General features: G+C 39.9%; 2 protein-coding genes across 2 annotated transcripts in view; one reads left to right on the forward strand and one right to left on the reverse strand.

Annotated features, from left to right (window-relative positions):
- Positions 1–4,480: 4,480 nt before the first annotated feature.
- Positions 4,481–5,924, forward strand: LOC121653347 (cortexin-1-like). Its single transcript, XM_042006765.1, has one exon. The coding sequence runs from the start codon at positions 4,483–4,485 to the stop codon at positions 4,861–4,863; it is 381 nt and encodes a 126-aa protein (XP_041862699.1). The 5' UTR covers positions 4,481–4,482; the 3' UTR covers positions 4,864–5,924.
- A 57-nt stretch (positions 5,925–5,981) lies between these two features.
- fbn2b (fibrillin 2b) overlaps positions 5,982–22,472 on the reverse strand; it is a 66,176-nt gene continuing 49,685 nt past the window's right edge. The window contains exons 31-64 of the mRNA XM_042006764.1: positions 22,119–22,241; positions 21,856–21,978; positions 20,816–20,941; positions 20,595–20,717; positions 20,137–20,259; positions 19,459–19,620; positions 19,246–19,314; positions 18,974–19,099; positions 18,744–18,869; positions 18,476–18,625; positions 18,310–18,381; positions 18,083–18,208; positions 17,338–17,463; positions 16,401–16,526; positions 16,158–16,274; positions 15,742–15,870; positions 15,528–15,647; positions 15,194–15,319; positions 14,918–15,070; positions 14,760–14,828; positions 14,533–14,658; positions 14,054–14,173; positions 13,827–13,949; positions 13,540–13,671; positions 13,321–13,446; positions 13,032–13,238; positions 12,775–12,900; positions 12,476–12,598; positions 12,166–12,282; positions 11,902–12,030; positions 11,683–11,802; positions 9,216–9,447; positions 8,953–9,106; positions 5,982–8,830 (exon numbers count right to left, since the gene is read on the reverse strand). Coding sequence (XP_041862698.1) covers positions 8,453–8,830; positions 8,953–9,106; positions 9,216–9,447; positions 11,683–11,802; positions 11,902–12,030; positions 12,166–12,282; positions 12,476–12,598; positions 12,775–12,900; positions 13,032–13,238; positions 13,321–13,446; positions 13,540–13,671; positions 13,827–13,949; positions 14,054–14,173; positions 14,533–14,658; positions 14,760–14,828; positions 14,918–15,070; positions 15,194–15,319; positions 15,528–15,647; positions 15,742–15,870; positions 16,158–16,274; positions 16,401–16,526; positions 17,338–17,463; positions 18,083–18,208; positions 18,310–18,381; positions 18,476–18,625; positions 18,744–18,869; positions 18,974–19,099; positions 19,246–19,314; positions 19,459–19,620; positions 20,137–20,259; positions 20,595–20,717; positions 20,816–20,941; positions 21,856–21,978; positions 22,119–22,241 — 4,628 coding nt within the window. The 3' untranslated portion in view covers positions 5,982–8,452. The remainder of the gene's footprint in view (positions 8,831–8,952; positions 9,107–9,215; positions 9,448–11,682; positions 11,803–11,901; positions 12,031–12,165; positions 12,283–12,475; positions 12,599–12,774; positions 12,901–13,031; positions 13,239–13,320; positions 13,447–13,539; positions 13,672–13,826; positions 13,950–14,053; positions 14,174–14,532; positions 14,659–14,759; positions 14,829–14,917; positions 15,071–15,193; positions 15,320–15,527; positions 15,648–15,741; positions 15,871–16,157; positions 16,275–16,400; positions 16,527–17,337; positions 17,464–18,082; positions 18,209–18,309; positions 18,382–18,475; positions 18,626–18,743; positions 18,870–18,973; positions 19,100–19,245; positions 19,315–19,458; positions 19,621–20,136; positions 20,260–20,594; positions 20,718–20,815; positions 20,942–21,855; positions 21,979–22,118; positions 22,242–22,472) is intronic.

Raw genomic sequence — 22,472 nt, forward strand, 5'->3', positions numbered from 1 at the left:
ATATTCAAAGAAATTAGTTATATGCTTAAATAAATCTGTTTATTTAACAAATGAAGCATTTTATTAGGTCCCATCCCATCAGTCTATTTATCATTCTCTAAGTGTATTTTGCTGTGTTATTACTCTCACATTTGCTTCATTATTTTTCATTTTTTAATGGGTTTTGGTATCTACTATTCTGTATTGTCTGCAAAACTTTGTTTTTCATAGTGACTGTCTTGTAGGAAGACCCTGAAATCAAACATTATTTCTTTTTTATTCTAGGTTAAAATGCTCATAAATTCATTTTATGTCTCTATAAAAGTACAGATAAGCACCGTACATTTTTAGCAAATGCTCTGACAGCCTGCACAAGGCTGTCCCTGACTGTGCTCTGAAGGACTGATGGAGGCCTGGATGTTTTTCTCTAATGTGAGATCATCAGTTTTTTTCCTTGACTCTGCAGTTTTACAGTCTCATCTGAGATTTTTTTAACAAGCACAGTGACATTTAAAGGATGTTTAAAGATGTATTTTATGCTCTACTTGCTTGTCGATGACTGGTCTACATTAAGTTTAAGGCTAAAAAATGAAAGTTTAGTTTAGTTTTTCCCAAACACTGATTTTATTGGTCTGATCAACAGGAAGAAATGTTTTTCTGTGTGGGAATGGTCCATCTGTGGGCCATGCTGCCCATCGCATACATTCCCTATGTATGACAGAAGCACTTCATCACTTTCTAATAATGAGGATCTGCACATACAAGTTTGTCATGTGATGCATTATGAGAGGAAAAGAATTAACATGTACATTTACAATGTGTATGTGTGACCAATACTATTTACAGCTCAATAAACTGTACTGTTGACATTCAAGATAAGGTTGTGTAGTGCTATTTGAAATGTTACCATGTTTTTATGCATTATTAATACATGGTCTGCAACTACTGTGATTCTGTGTTTGTGTTAAACATTTTGTTGTTAAATCTATGTATTTTTAGCAAAGAAAATACTGGTCTACTTTACTGTTTTTGTTTGGTACAAATATGACTCAAATGCAAACAATCACATTTTTTGATTGTGTACACACATTAACTACCTTATATAAATGGCTTTGACACTTTGACTTGTAGAGAAAGCACATGTGTTACTAATGACAATCACAGAGGCTAAGTTTTTCAAGTAACTTGTCAAGTCATAAGTCATAAGCCGGGACTTCATCCTGTTTACATTAGACATGACAATGCACACATGTAACCAATGATATTAGAAATGACTGCAACCCATTTAGAGGGGATATTTGCAGGCTGTTGGCGTGCTTGCCAGCTCAGTCACATCTTACGCAGATGTTAAATATAATTCAGTTGAAATGTGTTTTACAAGTTTAAATGGTTTAATTTTATCTTGTAAGACTCTGAATTACCTCTAGTTTTCTATAAATGTACTGTTTTTATATTACATCATTTTGTGTGTTTGTATGTTTGGATTCTGAGTGTAATGCTACATATTTATGGAATAAAATTAATTATACAGTTATGAGTAAAAAACAACGACAGGTTCATTCACTCAACTTATTGCTAGCAATCCTACAACAAAATCTTCAATAGTGTAGCCGTCATCTAAGTATGCTTCAGTGTACAATAGTAGGTCCAGTAGTATTTGGATGTTGAAATAACTTTTAGCATTATGCTTCTGGTCAGTACCGCAGTGGACTTAAATTGAAGCAGTTAGTATTAATTCAAGCTCAAAACCAAAAACAAAACAAAAAAAAAGAAAAGAGAAAGAAACATGAAGTATGCTCTCTAGGATGGATAATACCTGGAACATTTATTGAATAACAACCTCATAGTGATATGTTTATACAATTAAACATACCATTAAGCCTTTAGCAAATAGAACCATCTAACCATCTAAATAAGGTTTTTCATTTTTGACAGCCTCAGAAAAACTGTAGTAGTAGCAAGTTCAGTTGATTAGATTAAAATTTATTTTTTATACTTGGGCACAAATTCTTCCGTAGTCTGAAATTTTCAGCCCATTGACATTACGATGTGTTTGATGCAGCCATTCAGTTGCTAGCTGTTTGGGGTTTCTTCTACCTTCAGTTTTGTCTTTGGAATAAGTTTTGCTGATTTTGTTAGAAAATAAAGTTCAGTAGATGCACTAAATGAATTTTGGTTCTGGCTTAAATAATCAAAATTTCTGCTATAAAACAGTCCAACCACCTTTCCTGACTCATAACCCTGAGCTGTATCTGGAAGCTTTTCTTTAATTAAACTAATGACTAATTTGTGCCTCTCATAATGCAGAGTTTTGTGTCTCATATTGCTGAAAGTCAGTAAAATCTGGAATTGCATTCACACACACGCACACCTATACACACATACACACCATTCGTAGCATGGCTGTTACTCCCATGTGTCACCCTGCTGCCAGCCAGCCTGGTGCAGCTAGCGCCCTGGAGACACTGGGTGATGAAGGAGCAGATAGAAAACCTTTGAACTGAACAGGACAGAGAGGCAGACACAGGCAGTATATGGAGGGGGCATTTTGCCATGGTTGTGCAGAGGAGAGTCAGTCCAGTCTGTGCCAGTGAACATCTCCTTTCTCCTCTATACCGCTGCCCGTTCACCACATGAACTTCTGCTCTGCTCATCCATCACTAGTTCCTCTATCAGTCTTTATACGTTTTTTCTTTATTTTTCTGTTTTCCCTCTGCCTTTCTTGTCTTTGTCTCTCTAAAGCACAAGATTAAAACACACACACCCACACACAATTCTCTTCATATCCGTTGGCACCACATTTGTCTAAACAAATAGCCCAGTCACCACTCTGTCCAGACAGGTAAGCAGGTGTAAACGACTTATGTATCACATTCCCTCAATGATTTGAAACCTGGTCTGCCACAGGAGATGTGATTTTAGATTATTAATGAGGCTCTGCAGTACTTTGTCTTCTCCTCCATCATATGAGCAAACGAAGGAAAGGGGTCAACAAGGGAACACATGCCCCCCGTGACTGCACTGAAAAAGGGGGTGAGGTAATGCCATATCAGTGTTTATAATCTTGCATTCATTACTCCTAATGCAGCAATAATGATACCATAACCGGCTTCCTAATTGAGTGCCATTACAGGGGGTGGTGGTGCAGTGTTCTCCACACACAAGGCTAATGCCACCATTATTTAGTGAGCAGAGGGTTGCAATAATCACACTGCATAATGAAATGAGGAGGGAATAGCTGTTAGCTTGTTATGGTCCACATTGAAATCAATGTAAAAAGGATGCAAATCGGATTTAACTGGACACTGTTGTGTGTATATTTGATAACTTGAATAATGTGATTTTTGGACAATTTTCTAACAAATTGCTTCTATTTCTTTTAGGCTGGGGGGGTTGCTGGCTCAGCATGACCAGGAACTCCTGGTGATAATATATCTGGTAACACCCCTTTGTCACATCTGCTGAGGACTGCTGGAAAAGCATCATAAACATTCTGGATTGACATGAGGGCACTTTTCATTTGTGACTGACAGATCATCCTACCTAACAGATCAACTCAGACCTTCACAAAACATTCTCTACCTCTTGTTGCTTCTCTTGTCAAGAGGCGCATGTTTTTTAAAGCAGTCGTCCGGAAGGCGAAACAGTGGAAGAAACTTCTTTCAGCATTTGACAGTTCTGACCCACTTACTGTGCTCCAGCTAGCAGGATGAAGGGAAAACTTTGCATTTAGTATGCAGCAACAGAAAAGGTTATGTGCTGTTTAATATTCAAAGCCATTTATCGGCTGACCTCTGGATCTAATTAGCTGCGTACAAACATTCACACATGTACACACACACACACACACACACAGCTATACACACACTTGGTTGCTGGACTTTACAGACTCTCTGAATAGCATTGGTTTTATAACAGTTGTGTCAGTGGCTCAAGCACCCAGACATGCGCTTAAACAGCTGAACCCAACTAGGTGTTAGATGTCCATCTGCACACCATTGACTCGTCGGGCAGACACTGACCTTGACATTGATCAGAGATCTTTGTGTGTTTGTTTGCATTAGCAGGAGGCAGTGTCATGCCCTATCTGCTCTGATTGAGGGTGGAAATTAGAACTGATGTGGCAGAGTGACTCTGATAACTAGACAAATTACTGCCTGAGGCCACTCAAATAAGGAAGCCATACAGCATCATCAGAATTTTTAGTCACTCTCTCAAATGTGTGACAGAAGAAAGTAGTCCATATTAATTGAAAAGTTTATGTGTGTACATATGTGTGTGTGTGTGTCTGTCACGTTGTCAGAGTAGATTAGGGTCAGATCTGTCTGGGTCACGTCACTTTGACTGACCTAGATTTGATAACATAAAGTGCCCACTAAAGGGAAATGTGTACCATGACTAGAATGCACACATTTTAGACAAATAAATCACAGTGAGTTCACGGTCAACTTCTTGATACTTACCTGCTAACTAAGGTGAACAAAGGTCTCTAGATCACCCCTAATGAACACCTTCCCCTCCTTCTCCACACCTCCACCTAACCCACCCACCATCCATTCAGTGTGTAAGCCCTGTCTCCGGGCCCCGTGGAGGATGAATGATGTGGCCACACTTGACTACGAGTTGCTGCTGTCCCCGGCCAGCTCCTCCTTGCCTGGCAGTCCTGGCGGCGGCAGCAGCAGCCCCCCTCTGGCTTTGGTTGGAATGGACACAGAACAGCGTACCGCCTTGGCTTTTGTAGGCCTCCTTATGCTCTTCTTGGTCTTCCTGCTGGTCAGGTGCTTCAGGATCCTGCTGGACCCCTACAGCCGCATGCCTGCATCATCCTGGACTGACCACAAGGAGGGGCTGGAGAGGGGTCAGTTTGATTATGCACTGGTGTAGGGTAAAAACTGGTTGTGGACAAGAGAAAAAATATTTCATTCCACACAGACTTTTTTCTTTTGTTTTTGGGAAGACTAAAGAAAAGTTTGTTAGGTTTAAATCACTGTTTTCTGGTGTAAATATGAGGCTGCAGGACTGTGTGAAATCATAAGAGGCTCTCCCTGCAACACAAACACTTTTAGCTCAGATTTTGGAAAACAAAGAACAAAAACCATTACCTGCACTGTTGCCTTAACCTGACCTACTGTAACATTTTACCACACCACACTATCATTGTTGGCCTAAGTTTCCTTAAGCCCAGAGCTTGTCAGTGTTACACTATATGATTTTGGACACATCTCTCACAACCTCAAAGCTGCATTTTTGAACACCCTCATAGGCAGAACTCAAATGAAGGAGTTTACACTTAAGCAGATGCCCCTTTAAAAACCTGTGGTCCAGTACAAAGTGTCTATGATTTAAGTGCTGATCAAGGAACAGAAACTTTGTAGTGCTGATTCTGATCCTCAAACAGCACTGCAGCTCCAGATGCTTTTGAAGACCCAAGGAGGTAGTTTCCATGAAATTGTGTCTGTTCATGTTTATGTTGTGTGTATTATTGTGTCTATATCTGAGAAGCCATATTGAAACTATATACTCCCTTATCACTGCAAGTAGAGTTTATGTTGACCTTTGCTTTAGTCTGCCTGCCAAGTGTGGTGATGAAGCAAACAGCAACCTTTAGGCAAAAGAAAGCTTTATTTTTCTATTCTAGACTCAAGTTTTGGAGTCTCCTTTTTGCTATCTTTTGTCTCTTCCTGTTACTCAACCAGTATTTAGACTGTGGATTTTTCAGGTAGTCATGTGAGCCTGTTTTAGAAGGTGGCAAAGCTGAAAGCTCTGCTCTTTTGTGATTGTATTTTTCTGACTATCTGCTTTCTTTTTGATACACTGGATTAAAACGGTGAAATGATATTTTCTTCCTTAATTACTCTTCTCTAATTTGAGCTGGTAGTTGAACAGTGTGGGGAGTTTGCATTGTTCATGTTGAAAATTAAATAAAAAATGACTGCTATTTACTACTTTGGTGATCTCTGTGTTGTTTTTATTAGGGAGAAAAAAAGACAAGAAGACAAGACTTAAAAATATAACCCACAATATTTTATTGCTGTAATTGTCATTGGACAGAAGTTTACAATATCACGTGAATCACGCTGATTTTACAGATTCCATTTGGTGTTAAAAATCTTTGGTTTTCTTCATTGCATGATCTTTTAGAATACTAAAAGATACCATCATGGCTGATTTATTCAGTGAGCTTCAGCGGGTGGGTGTGACTGCATGATTGTCATCAGCTTTCACTTAAACTCTGGCATCATCCAAAGTCAAGTTTATTTATTTATTTTAAAAAGAAACTTCCTGCTCTTTTCTGTATTATTATAGTATTTGAGACTTTGCTGCAAACAGTCGATGACAAAATTCAAGTCTGACACTGAAGCTGGGATACAGCAAGCAAAAATGGCAAATGAATTAAAAAAGACAAATTAACTTTAAAGATACAAAGTATACAAAGGTTCTCCGGTTAGAAAATGGTTATGTATTATAAAAACTATCTACTGTAGGCTGTGGTACAGTGGAGCAACTTTGCATGTTAAAAAACCCCCAAACAAATGGCAAAAAAAGAGGAAAAAAACAGGATTGTTATTTAGCACCATAGATCCCAGCAGGGTTTGCAAGTTTGCTTTGATTCTTATGGCACAGTACAGACAGTGTAAACTTCCCTGTGTGTGATGTTCTGTCTTATTTTCCAGGATTAGAATAATAAACAGATGTGAGTCAATGATTGGCTGATATGATGATGACATTTTACTTTTTTTTTTCGAGGGGGAGAGGTTCCTTCTAAATCAAAACAAAGTGAAACGCACTTAAAGTCTTCAATCTTACTGAGTGTTTGTTATACTTTTGTATTTCCTTGACTGTTAAAAGAAAAATCTACATTTCACTTAAAAATATACAATTTAATTTTCAAGAAGCAAGTTTGATAATATTGGTTTCTCAGTCAAAAACAGACACACACATAAAACTTAGCAAAAAAAAAAAAAAAAGGTAAACTTTTGCAATCCAGATTCAAGACTGCACTTTCTTTGTACAGCGAAAGAGATGGAATCATGTAGCACCTTTTTTTCTCTTTGAGAGAAAAAAAACACAATCACGAGTAATGAAGTATGACCTGACGTTATTTTTTTTTGTGAAGTTCGTGTTCACCTGTGCGTGGCCTGATACTGTAAAGCAATGCTTTTACAGTTTAACATGTCATGTACCTTTGAGACTGCTGCTCCATCCAGCAAGGTCTCTTTGTGTTGTAAACATGGCTCAGTCCTCAGACAACGAGCTACAGAACAGTAAAGTCAAAGAAGTGAGATAAAGTCAGCTTAATCAGATACAACTCTGTTCTCCTGAAGCATTTGAAAGTTTGTAGTAAAACTAAGAGAAGCTAAAAGCCTCTGATGGTTGACGTGGGGGAAAAAAAAATCCATTTAATAAAAAAGTTTCCTCTCAGGTCCAAAATCAATGAACCTGAAGTCAAAATCCCATAGAGGATAAATAAAGGACCTGATCTACCTTCTTTAAAGTCTATGAGCTACTAGCTGGTGTATTCCCTGCCCATGACGGATGCTGAGGGACACTAGCACCCTCTTTTGTTTTAAAGTCAGCATCACAGCATGGTGTCCAACTTGGAGCGAGGTACTGAGGTAACCAAACATGACAGCACACACACGCAAACACGCTAATCCCTGCTTTGCGCTGCTCATGGGCAATAGCAAAAATCAGTCACATCAGAGCAGAATACAGCTCGAGTGCTGTCTTCTAATCTGACATTTGGTTGGTATCCAGCCATAAGGAAGAGAGTGCTATGGACTTAAGAACCTGAAATGCTGTGTAAATGTTGCAGTCCTTCGTGTTAACATTTTTCAAACAGCACAAATACATTAAAATGACATACTACAATACTGAGAGGGGCAAAACATGACAAACCTTTATCCCCAGTGTTGTGATCTGTTTTTTTCAAGATCACAGAGAGGTGGCAGAGTCCTCAGACCAGTTATTATGAGCCTTAATATCACTTTTTCATACTATTAAACAGGACGAAAGCTTCTCATGCAGCCCTATGGGGTTTAAAAATGACCATACATGATGCATAAAGACTTCTCACAGCACTTCAACCACTTTCATGTTCAGAGTAATTTCTTATTCTTGTCTTAAAAAGAAAGTGCTATTTTTTCTGTATGAGTCTAAGCATAAAAGGACTTCTCTGCCATCTCCTCCACAGGCTTTCAGTGAAGAATGAGTGCTGGGTCAGGTAGGTGTGGAGTGAAGGTGAAAAAAAAAAAAAGACAAAAAGCACAAAACATGAACATATGATAACTTGAACAGTAACAATGTGGTGGTAGAGTTGGGCTGATGTACTCAGTCTTTCTTAGCCCTAGATCACCCCCCTGTCGGTTGGATGGTCCTGTAAGGGGGTGTAAGGAGGGGGTACAGGGTGCAGGAATTATTGGATTAAAGGTTAAAACTCAGTCCAGAGTGGGATTGCATGCACACTCTGAGCTCAGTGCAGATGGATGTGAAGCTTGATGCGCAGGGCATCTCCTATTTCCCCTTGTAGGTAGTCACTGTCATGTTGTTTTTCCAGCTGATGTAGTCGACGGGGCCCAAAGAGCGGCAGGCTAGTAATCTCTACTCGGTAAGATCCCGGTGGAGGTGGTCTCTTACCAAGCCTGAGCACACTCTTTCCGTCGCGACGTTCCAGTAGGCGGAAGTGTTCGTTAGAGTTGCCATGGGTTATAACGTAACGTACATGGTGCTCCAGAGGCTGCAGGGCAGGCAAGAGCTCGAGTAAAGGCTCTTTGTTGAGAAGCAAAGCCAGTGAGAGGTTCATGGGAATGGAGGTCTGGGTGTCCACACTGGCCATGCTCACTGTTGGCTCCTACAGCGAGGACAAAGATAAACAGTTGACTGATTTCTAATAAGAACAGCAACTCATTTTAGTCTGTAAAAATAGTAAAAGCTGTGACAAGCACCAAGATTTGGACTTGTCAGCACATTTACCTGGTTGAGTTCATTTTCATTAGTATTTCGCTTGTGTCGTCCGTTCTTTCCACCTCCATTGACCTTGCACTCATAGCAGGCTTCAGGAGACAGACTGTCATCTTCCTCACCCTCCAAAAGTTGGCCTGGGAAACCTGAGCCTGATACGCAGTGACTGCATGGAGACAAACACATTTTAGATTTAATACCAACAACACATTAAACTCTCTTTCCCCTTTTTTTAAAAAAATAAAATACTATCTGCTTGATGTAATCTCCCTCACCCCTGTCCTGCTCTGTAGAAGCCTCCAGGACAGCCACACAGGTAGCCTCCGTCCGTATTGGAGCAGCCGTAAATGCAGGGGTTTGTGCCCGAGGTACATTCGTTCACGTCTTGGCAGCCACCACCATTCTGCTCAAAGTCAAAGCCTGATGGACACACGCATTTGAAGCTGCCTAGTGTGTTGTAGCAGGAGGCAGAGCCACAAACCGTCCCAGATTGACACTCGTTTTCATCTGCAGGGTAAAATGAGGGATGTTTTGAGATATATGAGGATGAAGACATTAACACAGTAGATGGTGAGTGCTTAGTAAATTTAAGCTAAAGATGATGCTGTCATGTATAATTCCTGCAGTTGTTTCAGAAAATTACACTTTGACAAGGATTACCTTACGTACCTTAAGTATTTTGATGTGCTTTTCTGAAATAATTCTGATGTCATGTCGCAATTTAAAATGGTGAATTTAAAAGTCCTACAAGAAACAGTTTGGCATTTGAAATCAACAACATGCACTCTGGACATGATACCATCCGACTTTTTAAAAACAGTTTTTACCTCAGTAGAAAGTGATCTCCTACTGATAGTTAACAGCTCACTGGCATCAGGCATTTTTCCCAAGTCACTAAAGATAGCTGCTATTAAGCCACTCCTAAAGAAAAGGACTCTAGACGCCTCTATAATGAACAACTATAGACCTGTCTCTAACCTCTCTTTTATTTCCAAGATTATTGAAAAAGTTGTATTTCACCAGCTTAATGACTTTTTAAGTGAAAGTGGAAATCTTGATAAATTTCAGTCCGGCTTCCGACCTCATCACAGCACTGAAACGGCTCTGGTCAAAGTGTTAAATGACATTAGGTTGAATACTGATTCTGGTCAAGTATCAGTCCTGATTCTGTTGGATCTCAGTGCTGCGTTTGATACTGTAGATCACAGAATCCTGTTGCACAGGCTGGAAAACTGGGTTGGACTTTCTGGAGAGGTCCTTAACTGGCTCAGGTCCTATTTAGAAGGCCGGGGTTATTTTGTTACGATCGGCAGCTATGAATATGAGCGAGTGGCCACGACTTGTGGAGTCCCCCAGGGGTCAGTCCTTGGACCTCTTCTGTTCAACTTGTATATGCTCCCTTTGGGTAAAATATTACAGAACTATGGCATTAATTATCAAAGTTATGCAGATGATACACAACTTTATGTGTCCCTGTCACCAGATGACTGCAGTCCAATAGACTTATTGTGTCAGTGTCTGGAGCAAATAAACACCTGGATGAGGGAGAATTTCCTACAATTAAATGAAGACAAAACTGAGATTATTCTGTTTGGTAGCAAAGAGAAGAGGGTCAGCATTGGCAAACACCTGGAGACTCGGGCTCTTAAAATCACCAACCAAGTTCGTAACAAGGGAGTGTTGATAGACTCAGACCTGACTTTCAGCAGCCACATCAAAGCTGTCACTAAGAAGCTTTTTACCATCTCAGAAACATCAACAGAATTAAAAGTCTAGTCTCCCAGAAAGACCAGGAGAAACTCATCCATACATTCATCTCCAGTAGGCTGGATTACTGTAATGGTCTTTTAGCAGGACTTCCTAAAAAGAGCATTAAACATCTGCAGCTCATCCAAAACGCTGCTGCTAGAGTTTTAACCAGGACTAAGAGACCTGAACACATCACACCAGTTTTGAAATCTTTACACTGGCTTCCAGTCAGTCACAGAATAGATTTTAAACCCTTCTGATTGTTTACAAATCCCAGAATGGTTTAGGCCCAGAATACATCTGTGATATGTTCAGAGAATATAAACCTAGCAGAGCTCTTAGATCCAAAGACTCTGGTCAACTAGTCCAGACCAGAGTCCAGACTAAACATGGGGAAGCAGCATTTAGCTGTTATGCTGCAAACAAGTGGAACAAACTGCCAGTGGAGATGAAACTTTCCCCAAATGTAGACATTTTTAAATCCAGGTTAAAAACATTTCTTTTCTCATGCGCCTATGCATAAAATCTGCACGGTAACTTTTTTGAACTTATCTTGCTTTTAATCATTTTAATGTAATTTATTATTTTATTGTGATTATGTGTTGATTATGTGTTGATGCCTTTTACTATTCTAAATATCTGTAATGTCTTTGTTTTATGTAAAGCACTTTGAATTGTCCTGTACATGAAATGTGCTATACAAATAAACTGCCTTGCCTTGCCTTTAAACTGCTTGACACCTGATCTGCATGCATATTAGTAGCTTGTGGAGTTGATGCGATCCTTCCAGGATTTGTTTTTATCATATAGTTGTGTGACTGTAAAGTTAATTTATACTTAAAATAAACATATACCTGATGTAATTTCACAAGAGCCAAAAAGGAAATGCCATCATAAATTTCCTGGCTCACTGTTGCAATGCACCCAGTGGTGTGTCCGTACTGATTACTGTTCTGACGAAAAACTCCCAAACTCTAAATCACAGTAACTCACCCACGCATTGGTTCCACTGGTAGTGCTGCACATAGCCCTGAGGGCAGCCACAGCGATAACCTCCCAGCATGTTCTGACAGCCATGCTGACAGCGATGGTTACTGCCACACTCATCCACATCTGAGGAAAATGAAAAATGAACACTTTTAAATAAACAGACCAAATGAACAAGCTACTTCTAACTGAATGATGCTGATCTTTGTAGATGCTTCTGCTCACCCTCACACTCTAGGCCTGTGGAGTCCAAGGAGAATCCTTTGGAACATTCGCAGTTGAAGCTACCAGGCGTGTTGACACAAGAGGCTCGGGAACCGCACACGCTGTTCTGAGCTGAACATTCATTGTTGTCTGCAAAGAATAAAGAAACAGATGGTCCATTAAAGCCATTTTTATCCTATTTAATTCATTTGTATCCTATTTAATCCTTTTTAATTCACTTTTATTGTAGCTGGGTCTCTTGTACAGATCTGGTGTTGGACTCACCGATGCAGGCAGTCTGGTGCTGAATGAAGCCAGCAGGACACTTGCAGGTAAAGCCTCCGATGGTGTTAACACACAGGAACTGACAGTTGTGCTGCTTTGTCGAACACTCATCCAAATCTTAGAGGAAAATAAGTAGGTATTAAAACTATTGAGCATCTACAGAGTCTGAATTTAAACATAACAGAACAAATTAAACAGCCTATGCATTAAATATAAATTACTGAATGTAGCTGTGCACAAAACAGAGCCTGTAATCAGCCACAAATGCTGAACTGATTTCTGGACACTGCTACAGACAAAGTGTATTTACCTTTGCAGGTCTTTCCATCTGGTTGGAGGCTGTATCCTCTGGGGCAGGAGCACAGGTAGCTGCCTTCTGTGTTTTTACACAGGAAGTTGCAAGGTTTTGGAGACAGAGTGCACTCATCCACATCTGAAGTATACACAAAGCAAAAGAGAAATGTGAGGAACGGTGCCAAGGCAAATGTTCAAAGTAAATTAAAATATTAAGATTAAAGTTATGTGAATGTATTTAACATTTTTTTTTAATCATAAAACCTTTTAACCAAACTGAGTGTTTGAGACAAAGAGGGCAGAGATCAGCCATACCAACACAGGATGTAGCGGTGAAGTCTGCCTTGTATCCTACATTACAGTGGCAGCGGAAGGATCCGATGGCGTTGATGCACTGTCCATTATGACACAGATCTGGCAACACCTGGCACTCGTTGATGTCTGTAAGAACAGAAACATCTTGAACTCTAATATTTTCTAGTTCTGATTTAATTTGTTCTAACTAGGATTCTTGTGGGTAAAGAGGGAATTTCAAGTGACGTTTTGTACTTTTTATCACTTTTTGTCCTCACCTCTTTCATCTGTGGTGTAGCCAGGTCCATATGGGCACATCCTCTTGTACTGTACAGTGCCTGGCAGTGGACACAGCTCACACTGTGACCCCCAGCCTCGACCCGCATTGCAACAGCACTCAGACTTGGTCACACTGTTCCTGTTGGTTGATGACTGCTGGCACATAGTCTGCAGAACCTCTGTGTAACAGTAGCCCTTCCTGTTGTCTAAAGGAAAGAACAATAGGAAAATACATGGGTTTGTTGAGGACTTAGGGTTTCTGGGTATCTTCAGCAGTTGTGATCTTACCGATACATTCAGTTCCAGTTGAGCTTGGCTCGAAGCCAACATCGCACTCGCAGCGGTAGCTTCCCACTGTGTTGACACAGCGCCCGTTTTTACAGATGCCAGGTTTGGCGTGACACTCATTCAGGTCTGGAGTACAAAACCAAGTACAGTGGGTAAGTACAGAAGCAACATCTGTGCTCTTCTGTAACCTATTTCTCTGGCTGAAGCAATTTTACTCACCCATGCATCCCTCTCCATCTGGTCGGTGCTGCATGCCAGGAGGGCAGATACACATGAAGGTGCCAATCAGATTCTTACAGGACATGCCTTTAGATATGCAGTCATCCAGCTTCTCTAAGCACTCATCCTGGTCTATCAAGGAGGCAATGACAGGGGGCCATTAGGTAAAACTGTAAATTCCCCTGAGGGTTATTTTTTGATTGTGTTTAAAGAGTTATTGCTGATAATTTAGCAGAATTTATAAGCTACAAGTAAAACTGTTCATTTCTGATCTTTTGCGCACTCACCTCTGCACATGCGTTGGTCTTCTCGCAGCACATAACCAGTGGGACACATACACTCATAGGAACCAAACGTGTTGACACATCGGAAAGCACAAAGCAGAGGATTCTGGGAGCACTCGTTGATGTCTTGAGTCAAGAAAGCCAGGAAGATTTAATTTACTGTTAGTTTACATCATCCTGAAAATAACTGCAACTGTACAAGTGGCCATTAGAGTGTATGAACCACTGACCTTCACAAGTCATCATGGGTCCAGGTTCAAAGCCCTCCTGGCATGAACACTCAAAACCTCCCACCACATTGGTGCAAGTTCCATTCCCACATGGGTTTCCTATGGAGCACTCATCAGTGTCTGGAAACACCAGAGACAGCAGAAGTGAAAACATTTTCATATTATTTTAGACTTTAAAACCACCAATTTGTAGCTTAAAAAAATTGACTAATGCAGAAAAAATCTACAATCTGTCTTTAAAAAAACATCATAAGACATGATGAATTTGAAGATACATTGTGTGACACAGAAAAAAAAGGTCACAGCTTCTACACATAAGGAGAAGCCATACATCTATTTCTATATTAGTTGCATGAACAGCTGCAGCATTTTCATAATAAATTACAAAAATTGTTAGTTCTTAGTCTTTGACTCCAACAAAGCATTAATTATGTTGAAAATCTGTGTATTGCACAATTTGATAGAAGCAACCATCTTACCAATACAGTTGACTCCAGTGTAATCCAGGTTGTATCCAAAGGGACATTCACATCGGAAAGAACCATCCGTGTTGATGCAAATGCCATTCTGGCAGATTCCAGGGTTATCCAGACACTCATTCATGTCTAAATAGAGTAAACAATAATTAGCCTTTCAAATTTATGCAAGCTCCTTTCTTCATGTTTTTTTTATGTTTAAGGGGCTAGATGAGTGTTGTGACACTCACCCTCACGAACATTGCCTGGTCCGGGCAGGACTCCGTGGCCATAAGGACACAGAGTGTCAAAAGCAGTTACTGAACAACAGAAAAAACAGGCACATTTAACATTTTACAGTTCACACTTTGAGCACGTCTTTATGAACTTGTGCGTCTGCAGTTCACACCATCGGTCTTTTGTGGGCACAGCTCACAGGGAAGTCCCCAGCCCTCTCCTGGCATATTGCTGCAGCAGCATTTGGCTTTGGTGGTATTGAAGGCTTTGGGGACAGAGCATTTGCCTGCCTCAAATCTGGTGAAACAAAAGCTCTCTCTGGTGTCTGTCAAGAGGAAGAAAAATTCAAGTCAGTTCATTGATTGTGCTGCTCACACTGAACATGTGGTAGCTTGTGTGTTCTTTACTGTCAATAATAATATCCTCCTCCACCATATCCTGCTCTCACCATAGCAGCGTCGTTTGTTTTCAGAGAGTACAAATCCAGGCAGGCAGGAGCACTGAAAGCTGCCGGGGGTGTTGGTGCAGGTGCCAAACTGGCAAATGTTGGGCTCCACATCACATTCGTTGATATCTGGGAAGTGGGCGTAAAAGAGGGCAATAAAAAAGAGGACAGGTGCATTTGCTTTATGTACATGTCTTAGTGCAAACTGAAGCAGATGGTCCAATGTCCCTTTCTCCCTGATCTTAGAGTAAAGATGTAAATCAAAACTTTGGCCACTATAATAAACTGGTTTGACTGTGTGCAGAACATTAACTGTGTGGGTATGCTTGTGTCCTACCTATGCATTGGTCATTTTGCACCTCATAGCCAGGAGGGCAGATACATCTGAAGGACCCATCGAGATTCTGACAGGTTCCTGGAGAGCATGTCCCGGGCAGACTCACACACTCATTGATATCTGTGAAAAATAAGAATAGTAAAGCCTGTGTATATGAAATATGTACATGAGCCTCAGCCTGATTTTATTAGTCTTGTGAATTAAAGTGACTCACCAACACAGTTTTTCCCATCAGGTGTGTTTTCATAACCCTCATGGCAAAGACACTGGAAGGAACCAAGCCCGTTGATGCACTGTCCATTTCTGCACACTTGGCCCTGAAGGGCAATGCACTCATCTATGTCTGTGAGGTGAAAAACAATTCAGAGAATAACGTTTTTTTTCCTGGTTTTAGAGCTCTTTGTGTCCAAAGCTTCGTTTCTGCACCAAGAATCAAAGACACAAATAATGTAGACTCATGTTTATCCTTATCGGTGAAACCAAATCTAAATGTTATTACATGTCTGGCTGTGTGTAATGCTGCCAAAGAAAAGGGCATCATTATTTTATTTGTAATAATATGTCAGCCAAATTCTTGTCAAGATTTCGACCTTTAGAGGAAACTAGTGTTGAACACTAAACGATTCATACCCATGCAGTCATTGTTGTGTGTGAGCTCAAAGCCAGGGAAGCACAGGCAGTTGTAGGATCCCACAGTGTTTTTACAGGTGCCGTTACCACACGGCTGTCTCTCACACTCATCGATGTCTGAAATATACACCAAAAAAACACATTTTAAACATTATGCAGCAACTATATACTGTGTTAGATTACAAATATATATGAATATATGAATATATATTGAAGACTTTGTGTTTTCATTGCATTCCTCACCCATGCACATTGTCTGATCAGCGGTGGTTTTGAATCCATTTTGGCAGACACACCGATAACTGCCCTGTGTGTCAATACACTGTCCATGGCTGCACACATTAGGGATCTCCTGACATTCATTACGATCTGTGAGTACGTAAAGCATATAAGAAATGTTAGGGACCTCGTATTACGCTCATATGCAGGTTTATCATTTTTATTTCAGTTTCTACAGTCTACATGCTTTACAAAAAAAAAAAAAAAAGAGTAAGAAATTTCTCATTTAATCAACTGCTGCAGGACATCTTATACATTTTTGTCTGTCCTCTCCCTTTAACCCATTCAGACCTAAGGCTTCTTCAAAACAGCCTTCCAAAATATAGAGTTCACTCGAATACCTAAAACTGTCCGCCTAAAATTTGTCAGACTCTGAAAATCCAAATATGATGAGTTTTTGAAGATTTGAAATGGTGACATGAATTAAGCAATGAGGACATATTCAGGTTTGTCCAACTAAGAGGCTATTTTTGCATAGAAATATCAAACACAGAAAATAAATAGAGTTAATGTTATGATTCAAGCACGATATGGGAAAATGTTCAAACCACTGGCAGCGCTGTGCTGAAATGTAAAACACTGAAGTGGACCCTATTCAACTAGGTATATTAAGCCTAAATGGTAAAGGGAACTAAATACAGAAATCACAGCAGAATATTTTATTGTCTCAACACAATAAAAACAACCAATTCATAAACACTCATCAATACTCGGCAGGAAAAACAACCAATTCATAAACACTCATCAATACTCGGCAGGTTTTCAAATGTCCCCCTCAACACAAAACACAAACTAACATTTCCTGCATTTACATTTTTCCAATTTTCCTTCCATCTGTCTTCTACTCCGGTATTCTCAGATGGAAAAGTCTTGTAAGGCCTGTCAGACAGGCCGGACTCACCCAGACAGGCCCCACTGGGAGACAGTTTGAAGCCTTGTGAGCACTCGCAGCGGTAGCTGCCAGGAATGTTGATACAGTTGGCATTGCGTTGGCACAGGTTGTCCCCACTGTTACACTCATCAATATCTATAACAGAGAGGGAAAGAGAGAAGCAGTATATCAATCACAGTCTCTGGTCAAAGTAGGCTATCATCTTGTAGACGGCAGGAGAGAAAACACAACAGCTCTGCTTTGTCTTTTGTACAGTTCAGACAGTCACAGTTAGGTTCTGGATGATTGATGTTTCTGACAGGCCGCCCTATTTAGAGCAACTATACTGGTCTTTACAAGGACATAATTCATGATAAATAAAGGTTGCATTAGCTTCACTGAGTGGAACACTTGTACAAGTGCCTCAGCTAAAGAGAGAGTCACTGTGTCGATGTAAGTGTGTACTGTATGTGTGTGTGTGTGTGTGTGTGTGTGCATGCTCCTAATAGTGTGTGAATGCTGTGATTTAACATATTTTAAGTAGTGCTGGAAACAATATTTGTTAAACTATGTATGGGGCACATTAATAAACACTGCAGAGGCAGTGTGTTGTGGTAATAGTGTGTGTTTTGTTTTTTAGTGTATAAAAAAGAAAAGAACAAAATGCTTTGTAAGATTGTTCTGGAAATATGTCTTCCATTGTCATCCTTTGCTACTTGAGACATGGAGAGAAAAACAAGAAAAAAAAAAGGCTTTGGAGAGCCTCAAGACCAACCTTCACAAATTAGTAGTATGTTGTTGTAGCTGAAGCCCATTGGACATTCACAGCGGAAGCTCCCAATCTGGTTGATACACACTCCGTTAGCACAGATACCTGGAATTTCCCTGCACTCATCAATATCTGCAAAAAACAAGAAAGATATCATGTCAACAGTAAAACTTTCAGCTCAGAAGGTAGTGGTTTGAATGTCAGAACTTTTTTTTTATTTTTAGTGCCCTTACCAATTGGCTTGCCGGTGTGGATATCAATAATGAAACCAGGAGCCTGGTTACCACACAGCAACTGGTACTCAACTAGAAAAATCCAGGCAGAAGAGATTTGTGGACAGTAATGGAAAATTTCCAAAGCTGTTTCAAAGTATGTTATCAGATTTTTATTGAAACCCACTGGTAGCAGGAGTAGGACAAGCTTCGCATGGCTTGTTCCAAGCTTTCCCCACGTTGTAGGCACAGCAGCACATCTTCTTGGTCATGTTGAACGAGAGCTCGTTTTCACACGTGTCATTGTGGTTTCGGTAGCACACACTCTTCCTCATGTCTGCATCACATTAAAGAAATAAGATGTTGACCCAAAACAAGGACAAAAGCAAAAAACACAAGCAAAGCCACAAAGAGTATTTCTATAAAATTTGATTTTAAGTGATACTCCCACTCACCCATGCAGTTGTTTCCTCCGTTGACCTGCATGTATTCAGGGGGACACACACAAGTGTAGTTGCCCTGTGTGTTGTAGCAAGTGCCAGGCCCACAGATCCCAATATGTGTCGTACACTCATCAATATCTGCAAAGACATAATAACAAATAAAAAAAATCATAAAGTAAGAAAAATTATTGTTTACTAGTAGGTTAATTGTATAATGTTAAAAAAAAGGGATCTGAAGATACCTTCACAGATGCGAGTGTCTTCATTCAGATAGTAGCCTGCTGGACACTCACACTGGAAACTGCCAAATGTGTTAATGCAGTGTCCACCCTGGCAGAGACCTGGTAGTTCCTGGCACTCATCAATATCTACAAAATAATTCAAATTTGACAATGATATATTCATTTTTTGTTAAAATGTATCTTCAAAATTGTGAAATGGAAGTCTCAACTTGGTGTGTAGCTGCAGCTATTTTAATACAAAGCTGGAAATGAAAGTAAACTGGATCGTTTACCTTCCAGGATCACAGTAATGGGGTTAGGTCTGAACCCTTCTCCTCCTGGACAAAGAGTCTTGTATTCCGCTACAAGATAGAGACATGTATCAAATCATGATGACTTTTTTTTAAATCTGACTTTCCCAACTATTTGTATATTTTAAGTGGGAGATGAATTTAGAGGCTAATATTTAAAGTAAATTATTATGATCAGGGTTTTGTTGTGCGTACTGGAGTTGGAGGAGGGGCAGAGTTCACAAGGGTTTCCCCAGGCTGTTCCTTTGGAGCAGCAACAGGAAGCTCGGGTCACACCCACGCCGATCTCTGCACTGCAGGAGATTCCTCCATCACCACGAGCAAGGACATCCAAGAAGCAGTTTCCAACACGGATGTCTGACGGAAATACAGAAAAGCATTAGTTCAGCCTAAGCAATTCTAATTACAAAGTTGCTGAGTCCAGTCCGTGCGCCTCATGTGCACATGAGGTGTGCAAGCTGCAGCAGCAGAACTGTGATTTCTCTAAGATGTGTGAATATGCATTGTGAGGTGGCTGCAGAGGATAACTCTCTCAGCTCACAGTAAGATGGCTAGTTGTTCAAACTTTAACTGAAGCTTTTCTGTGTGGAGTTTTTTTCCTGGTGCTCATCTTTCCTCAATCCAAACACATGCATCTTTGGCTGCTGGTAAATCTTAATTTAAGTGAGAGCATTAATGCTTGTTTGTGTCTCTGAGTTAACCTTGTAATTTACTGGTGAAATATACCAGTAAGACAAAGATTTTATTCCTAAATAGTAATGTCTGAAAGGATGGTCCATAACAGGCTCCAGACTATAATCTATTGTTTATATACAATATATATAATATATTGGATTTGAGGTGTCTTTATTCACACCTCAGAGTGCAACTCACCCACACAGCCCACTCCAGTGGGGTTCAGCTCAAAGTCGGGTGGACAGTTACACAGGTAGTTTCCTGGTGTGTTCACACAGAGTCCATTGATGCAGTTCACAGGGTCGGCACACTCGTTGATATCTGCAGCATCAACAAACAGACATTCTGAGCTACTGTATGCCAACCTGCTATTTTATACAAACATGAGGGTTGTGACACACTGAATTTTTCCAAACTTACTTTTCCCAAAAATATCCTCTTCACACAGCACCATTTATTAAAAAAATCTACCTCCATATATAAATTAATTCACATTAACATTTAATTTGAGTTATTAATACTTTGCTTTCTTATTGTTCAAAACTCTTGTATTACCAATCCAAATGTGTTTGCTATCACATGATGCTACATTATACATGATACATAGAAGTTTAAGAAACACAGCAACTGTCTTTCACTTAAAATTCTGAACATACCAGTGCAGTTCCCTCCACTGCGGTCCAGCTCGTAACCATCATCACACACACAGCGGAACATCCCGGGAAGGTTCTGGCATGTCCCATATACACAGATGTTCTGGAAATTACACTCATCAATGTCTGTGGAAGAGACAGCAAAGATAAGGAGAATGTCATCTCCAAAAACCTGCCTGGAGAAAGAACTGTAGAAAAAGAGTGTAAAAGAACAAGCGCAGCACCTTGACAGGCTTTGCTGTCTTCTGTAGGAGTGAAGCCCATCTCGCACTCACAGCGGTAGCCTCCTGGAGCGTTCAGACACTGACCATTCTCACACAGGTTGACATTGTCTGCACACTCATCCATGTCTAAAAACAGATTATACAGAATAAAACAGGAGTGAGTGTGATATGTTAAATAATGTGAAACTGTGTGACCTTACACGGATTTCATTACTTTTAGTACAAGCTACATCGTAGGAGCAAGTATCATAAAACTCAACTTTATATTTAAAGACAGGCTCAATCCTCCTCAGAATGCAGGAAACCAGCACTTCACAATATATTTGGCCAGATCTTTGTTTTTCACTTTTTTTCCACCTTTAAGGACAAAAAGTGATTTTTGCCTCATAGTTTTTCTCATCTCGTCTTTGTCTTTTTGTTACTAGTGAGTTTAGTTCTTGTTGGATTTCTGCTTCTAGTGTTGTATTATGTTCTCAGTCTGTTCTTTAGGTTTCAGTTCAAGATGTCAGGCTGTTCTAGCTCTTAGTTCAGATGAAGACCTCTGAGCTCGCTGAGTGTTTTTATTTTGCTTCCTGTTTTACTTTGTAGAATTGATCCCCGGTTTATCCCTGGATATCCTGCTCCTTATTTGTCATTTGTATCCATGGTTGGTCACTCTTTTAATCTGTCAGACAAGTTCACCTGCCTCTGAGAACTGAGAACTGGGTGTCATCTTGTCTGTCAATACATTGGTAAACTCAGAGGGTTGCATGGTGCCATCTATATGTATATGTACATATCTATGTATACATAATTGTTTATTAATCCAGTAGTTCTATTTTACTTTTTATTTATACTAATTTGTATATATACTTGTTATATTTGTTTGTATAACCCTTGTTACCTGAGCTTGTTGCTACGCAATGTCAGCAATCAAAGATGCATTCATTTTTCTTGTTTTCATCCTACTTTGGGGCTTGTATTTTCAATCTAATTTTTCTAAATTGCTTTAACAAACTTAGGGTGCACAAAAAGTTAAAATACATCAGGACATTATTTACCAGAGCATGAGAAGCCATCTCCATTGAAGCCCTCTTTGCATGTACACCTGTATGATCCCGGGGTGTTGACACAGTCTGCGTTGGGGTTGCAGCTGTGATCCTCTAAAGAACATTCATCTTGATCTGCAGAAAAAAAGAGAACTTTTATTGGAACAGTTGAACTTTCTGTTAAGAAAAAGAAAGAATTCTATTTCCTCATTTTCTCTTTTAAACTAATATCTGATCTATAAATTGCAGCTAAGATGATCTGAGTGTGGACTTACCCACACACTTGATGCCATCTCCAACCCAGCCATCTTGACAGCGACATTTGAAGCTTCCGGGCATATTGATACAGGCAGCATGCATGTCACAATTATGAGCTCCAATCTCACACTCATCAACATCTGGAAACATGAAGATCAGTGAAACAACTCAGGCTGCTTGAGATTTTGTCTTCAACTGTAGGTACTTCTGTATAATAGCACCACAACCCACAACCATCATCACAAATAAGAACAAGAATTATCCTCTTTTTGATTAAGCCAACAAAACAGTTTATGGAAGAAATTATGGTGGAACTATTGGCATTTAATGTCCTTATGCATGGTTGAGTAGGTACTGCAAGCAAATAGCAT

The sequence above is a fragment of the Melanotaenia boesemani genome, chromosome 14 (assembly GCF_017639745.1).
Source record: "Melanotaenia boesemani isolate fMelBoe1 chromosome 14, fMelBoe1.pri, whole genome shotgun sequence".
NCBI classification, from domain to species: Eukaryota; Metazoa; Chordata; class Actinopteri; order Atheriniformes; family Melanotaeniidae; genus Melanotaenia; species Melanotaenia boesemani.

Bases quoted from the DNA above. Each gene is read 5' to 3' on its own strand.
- LOC121653347 (XM_042006765.1), top strand. From the start codon at position 4,483: ATGAACACCTTCCCCTCCTTCTCCACACCTCCACCTAACCCACCCACC.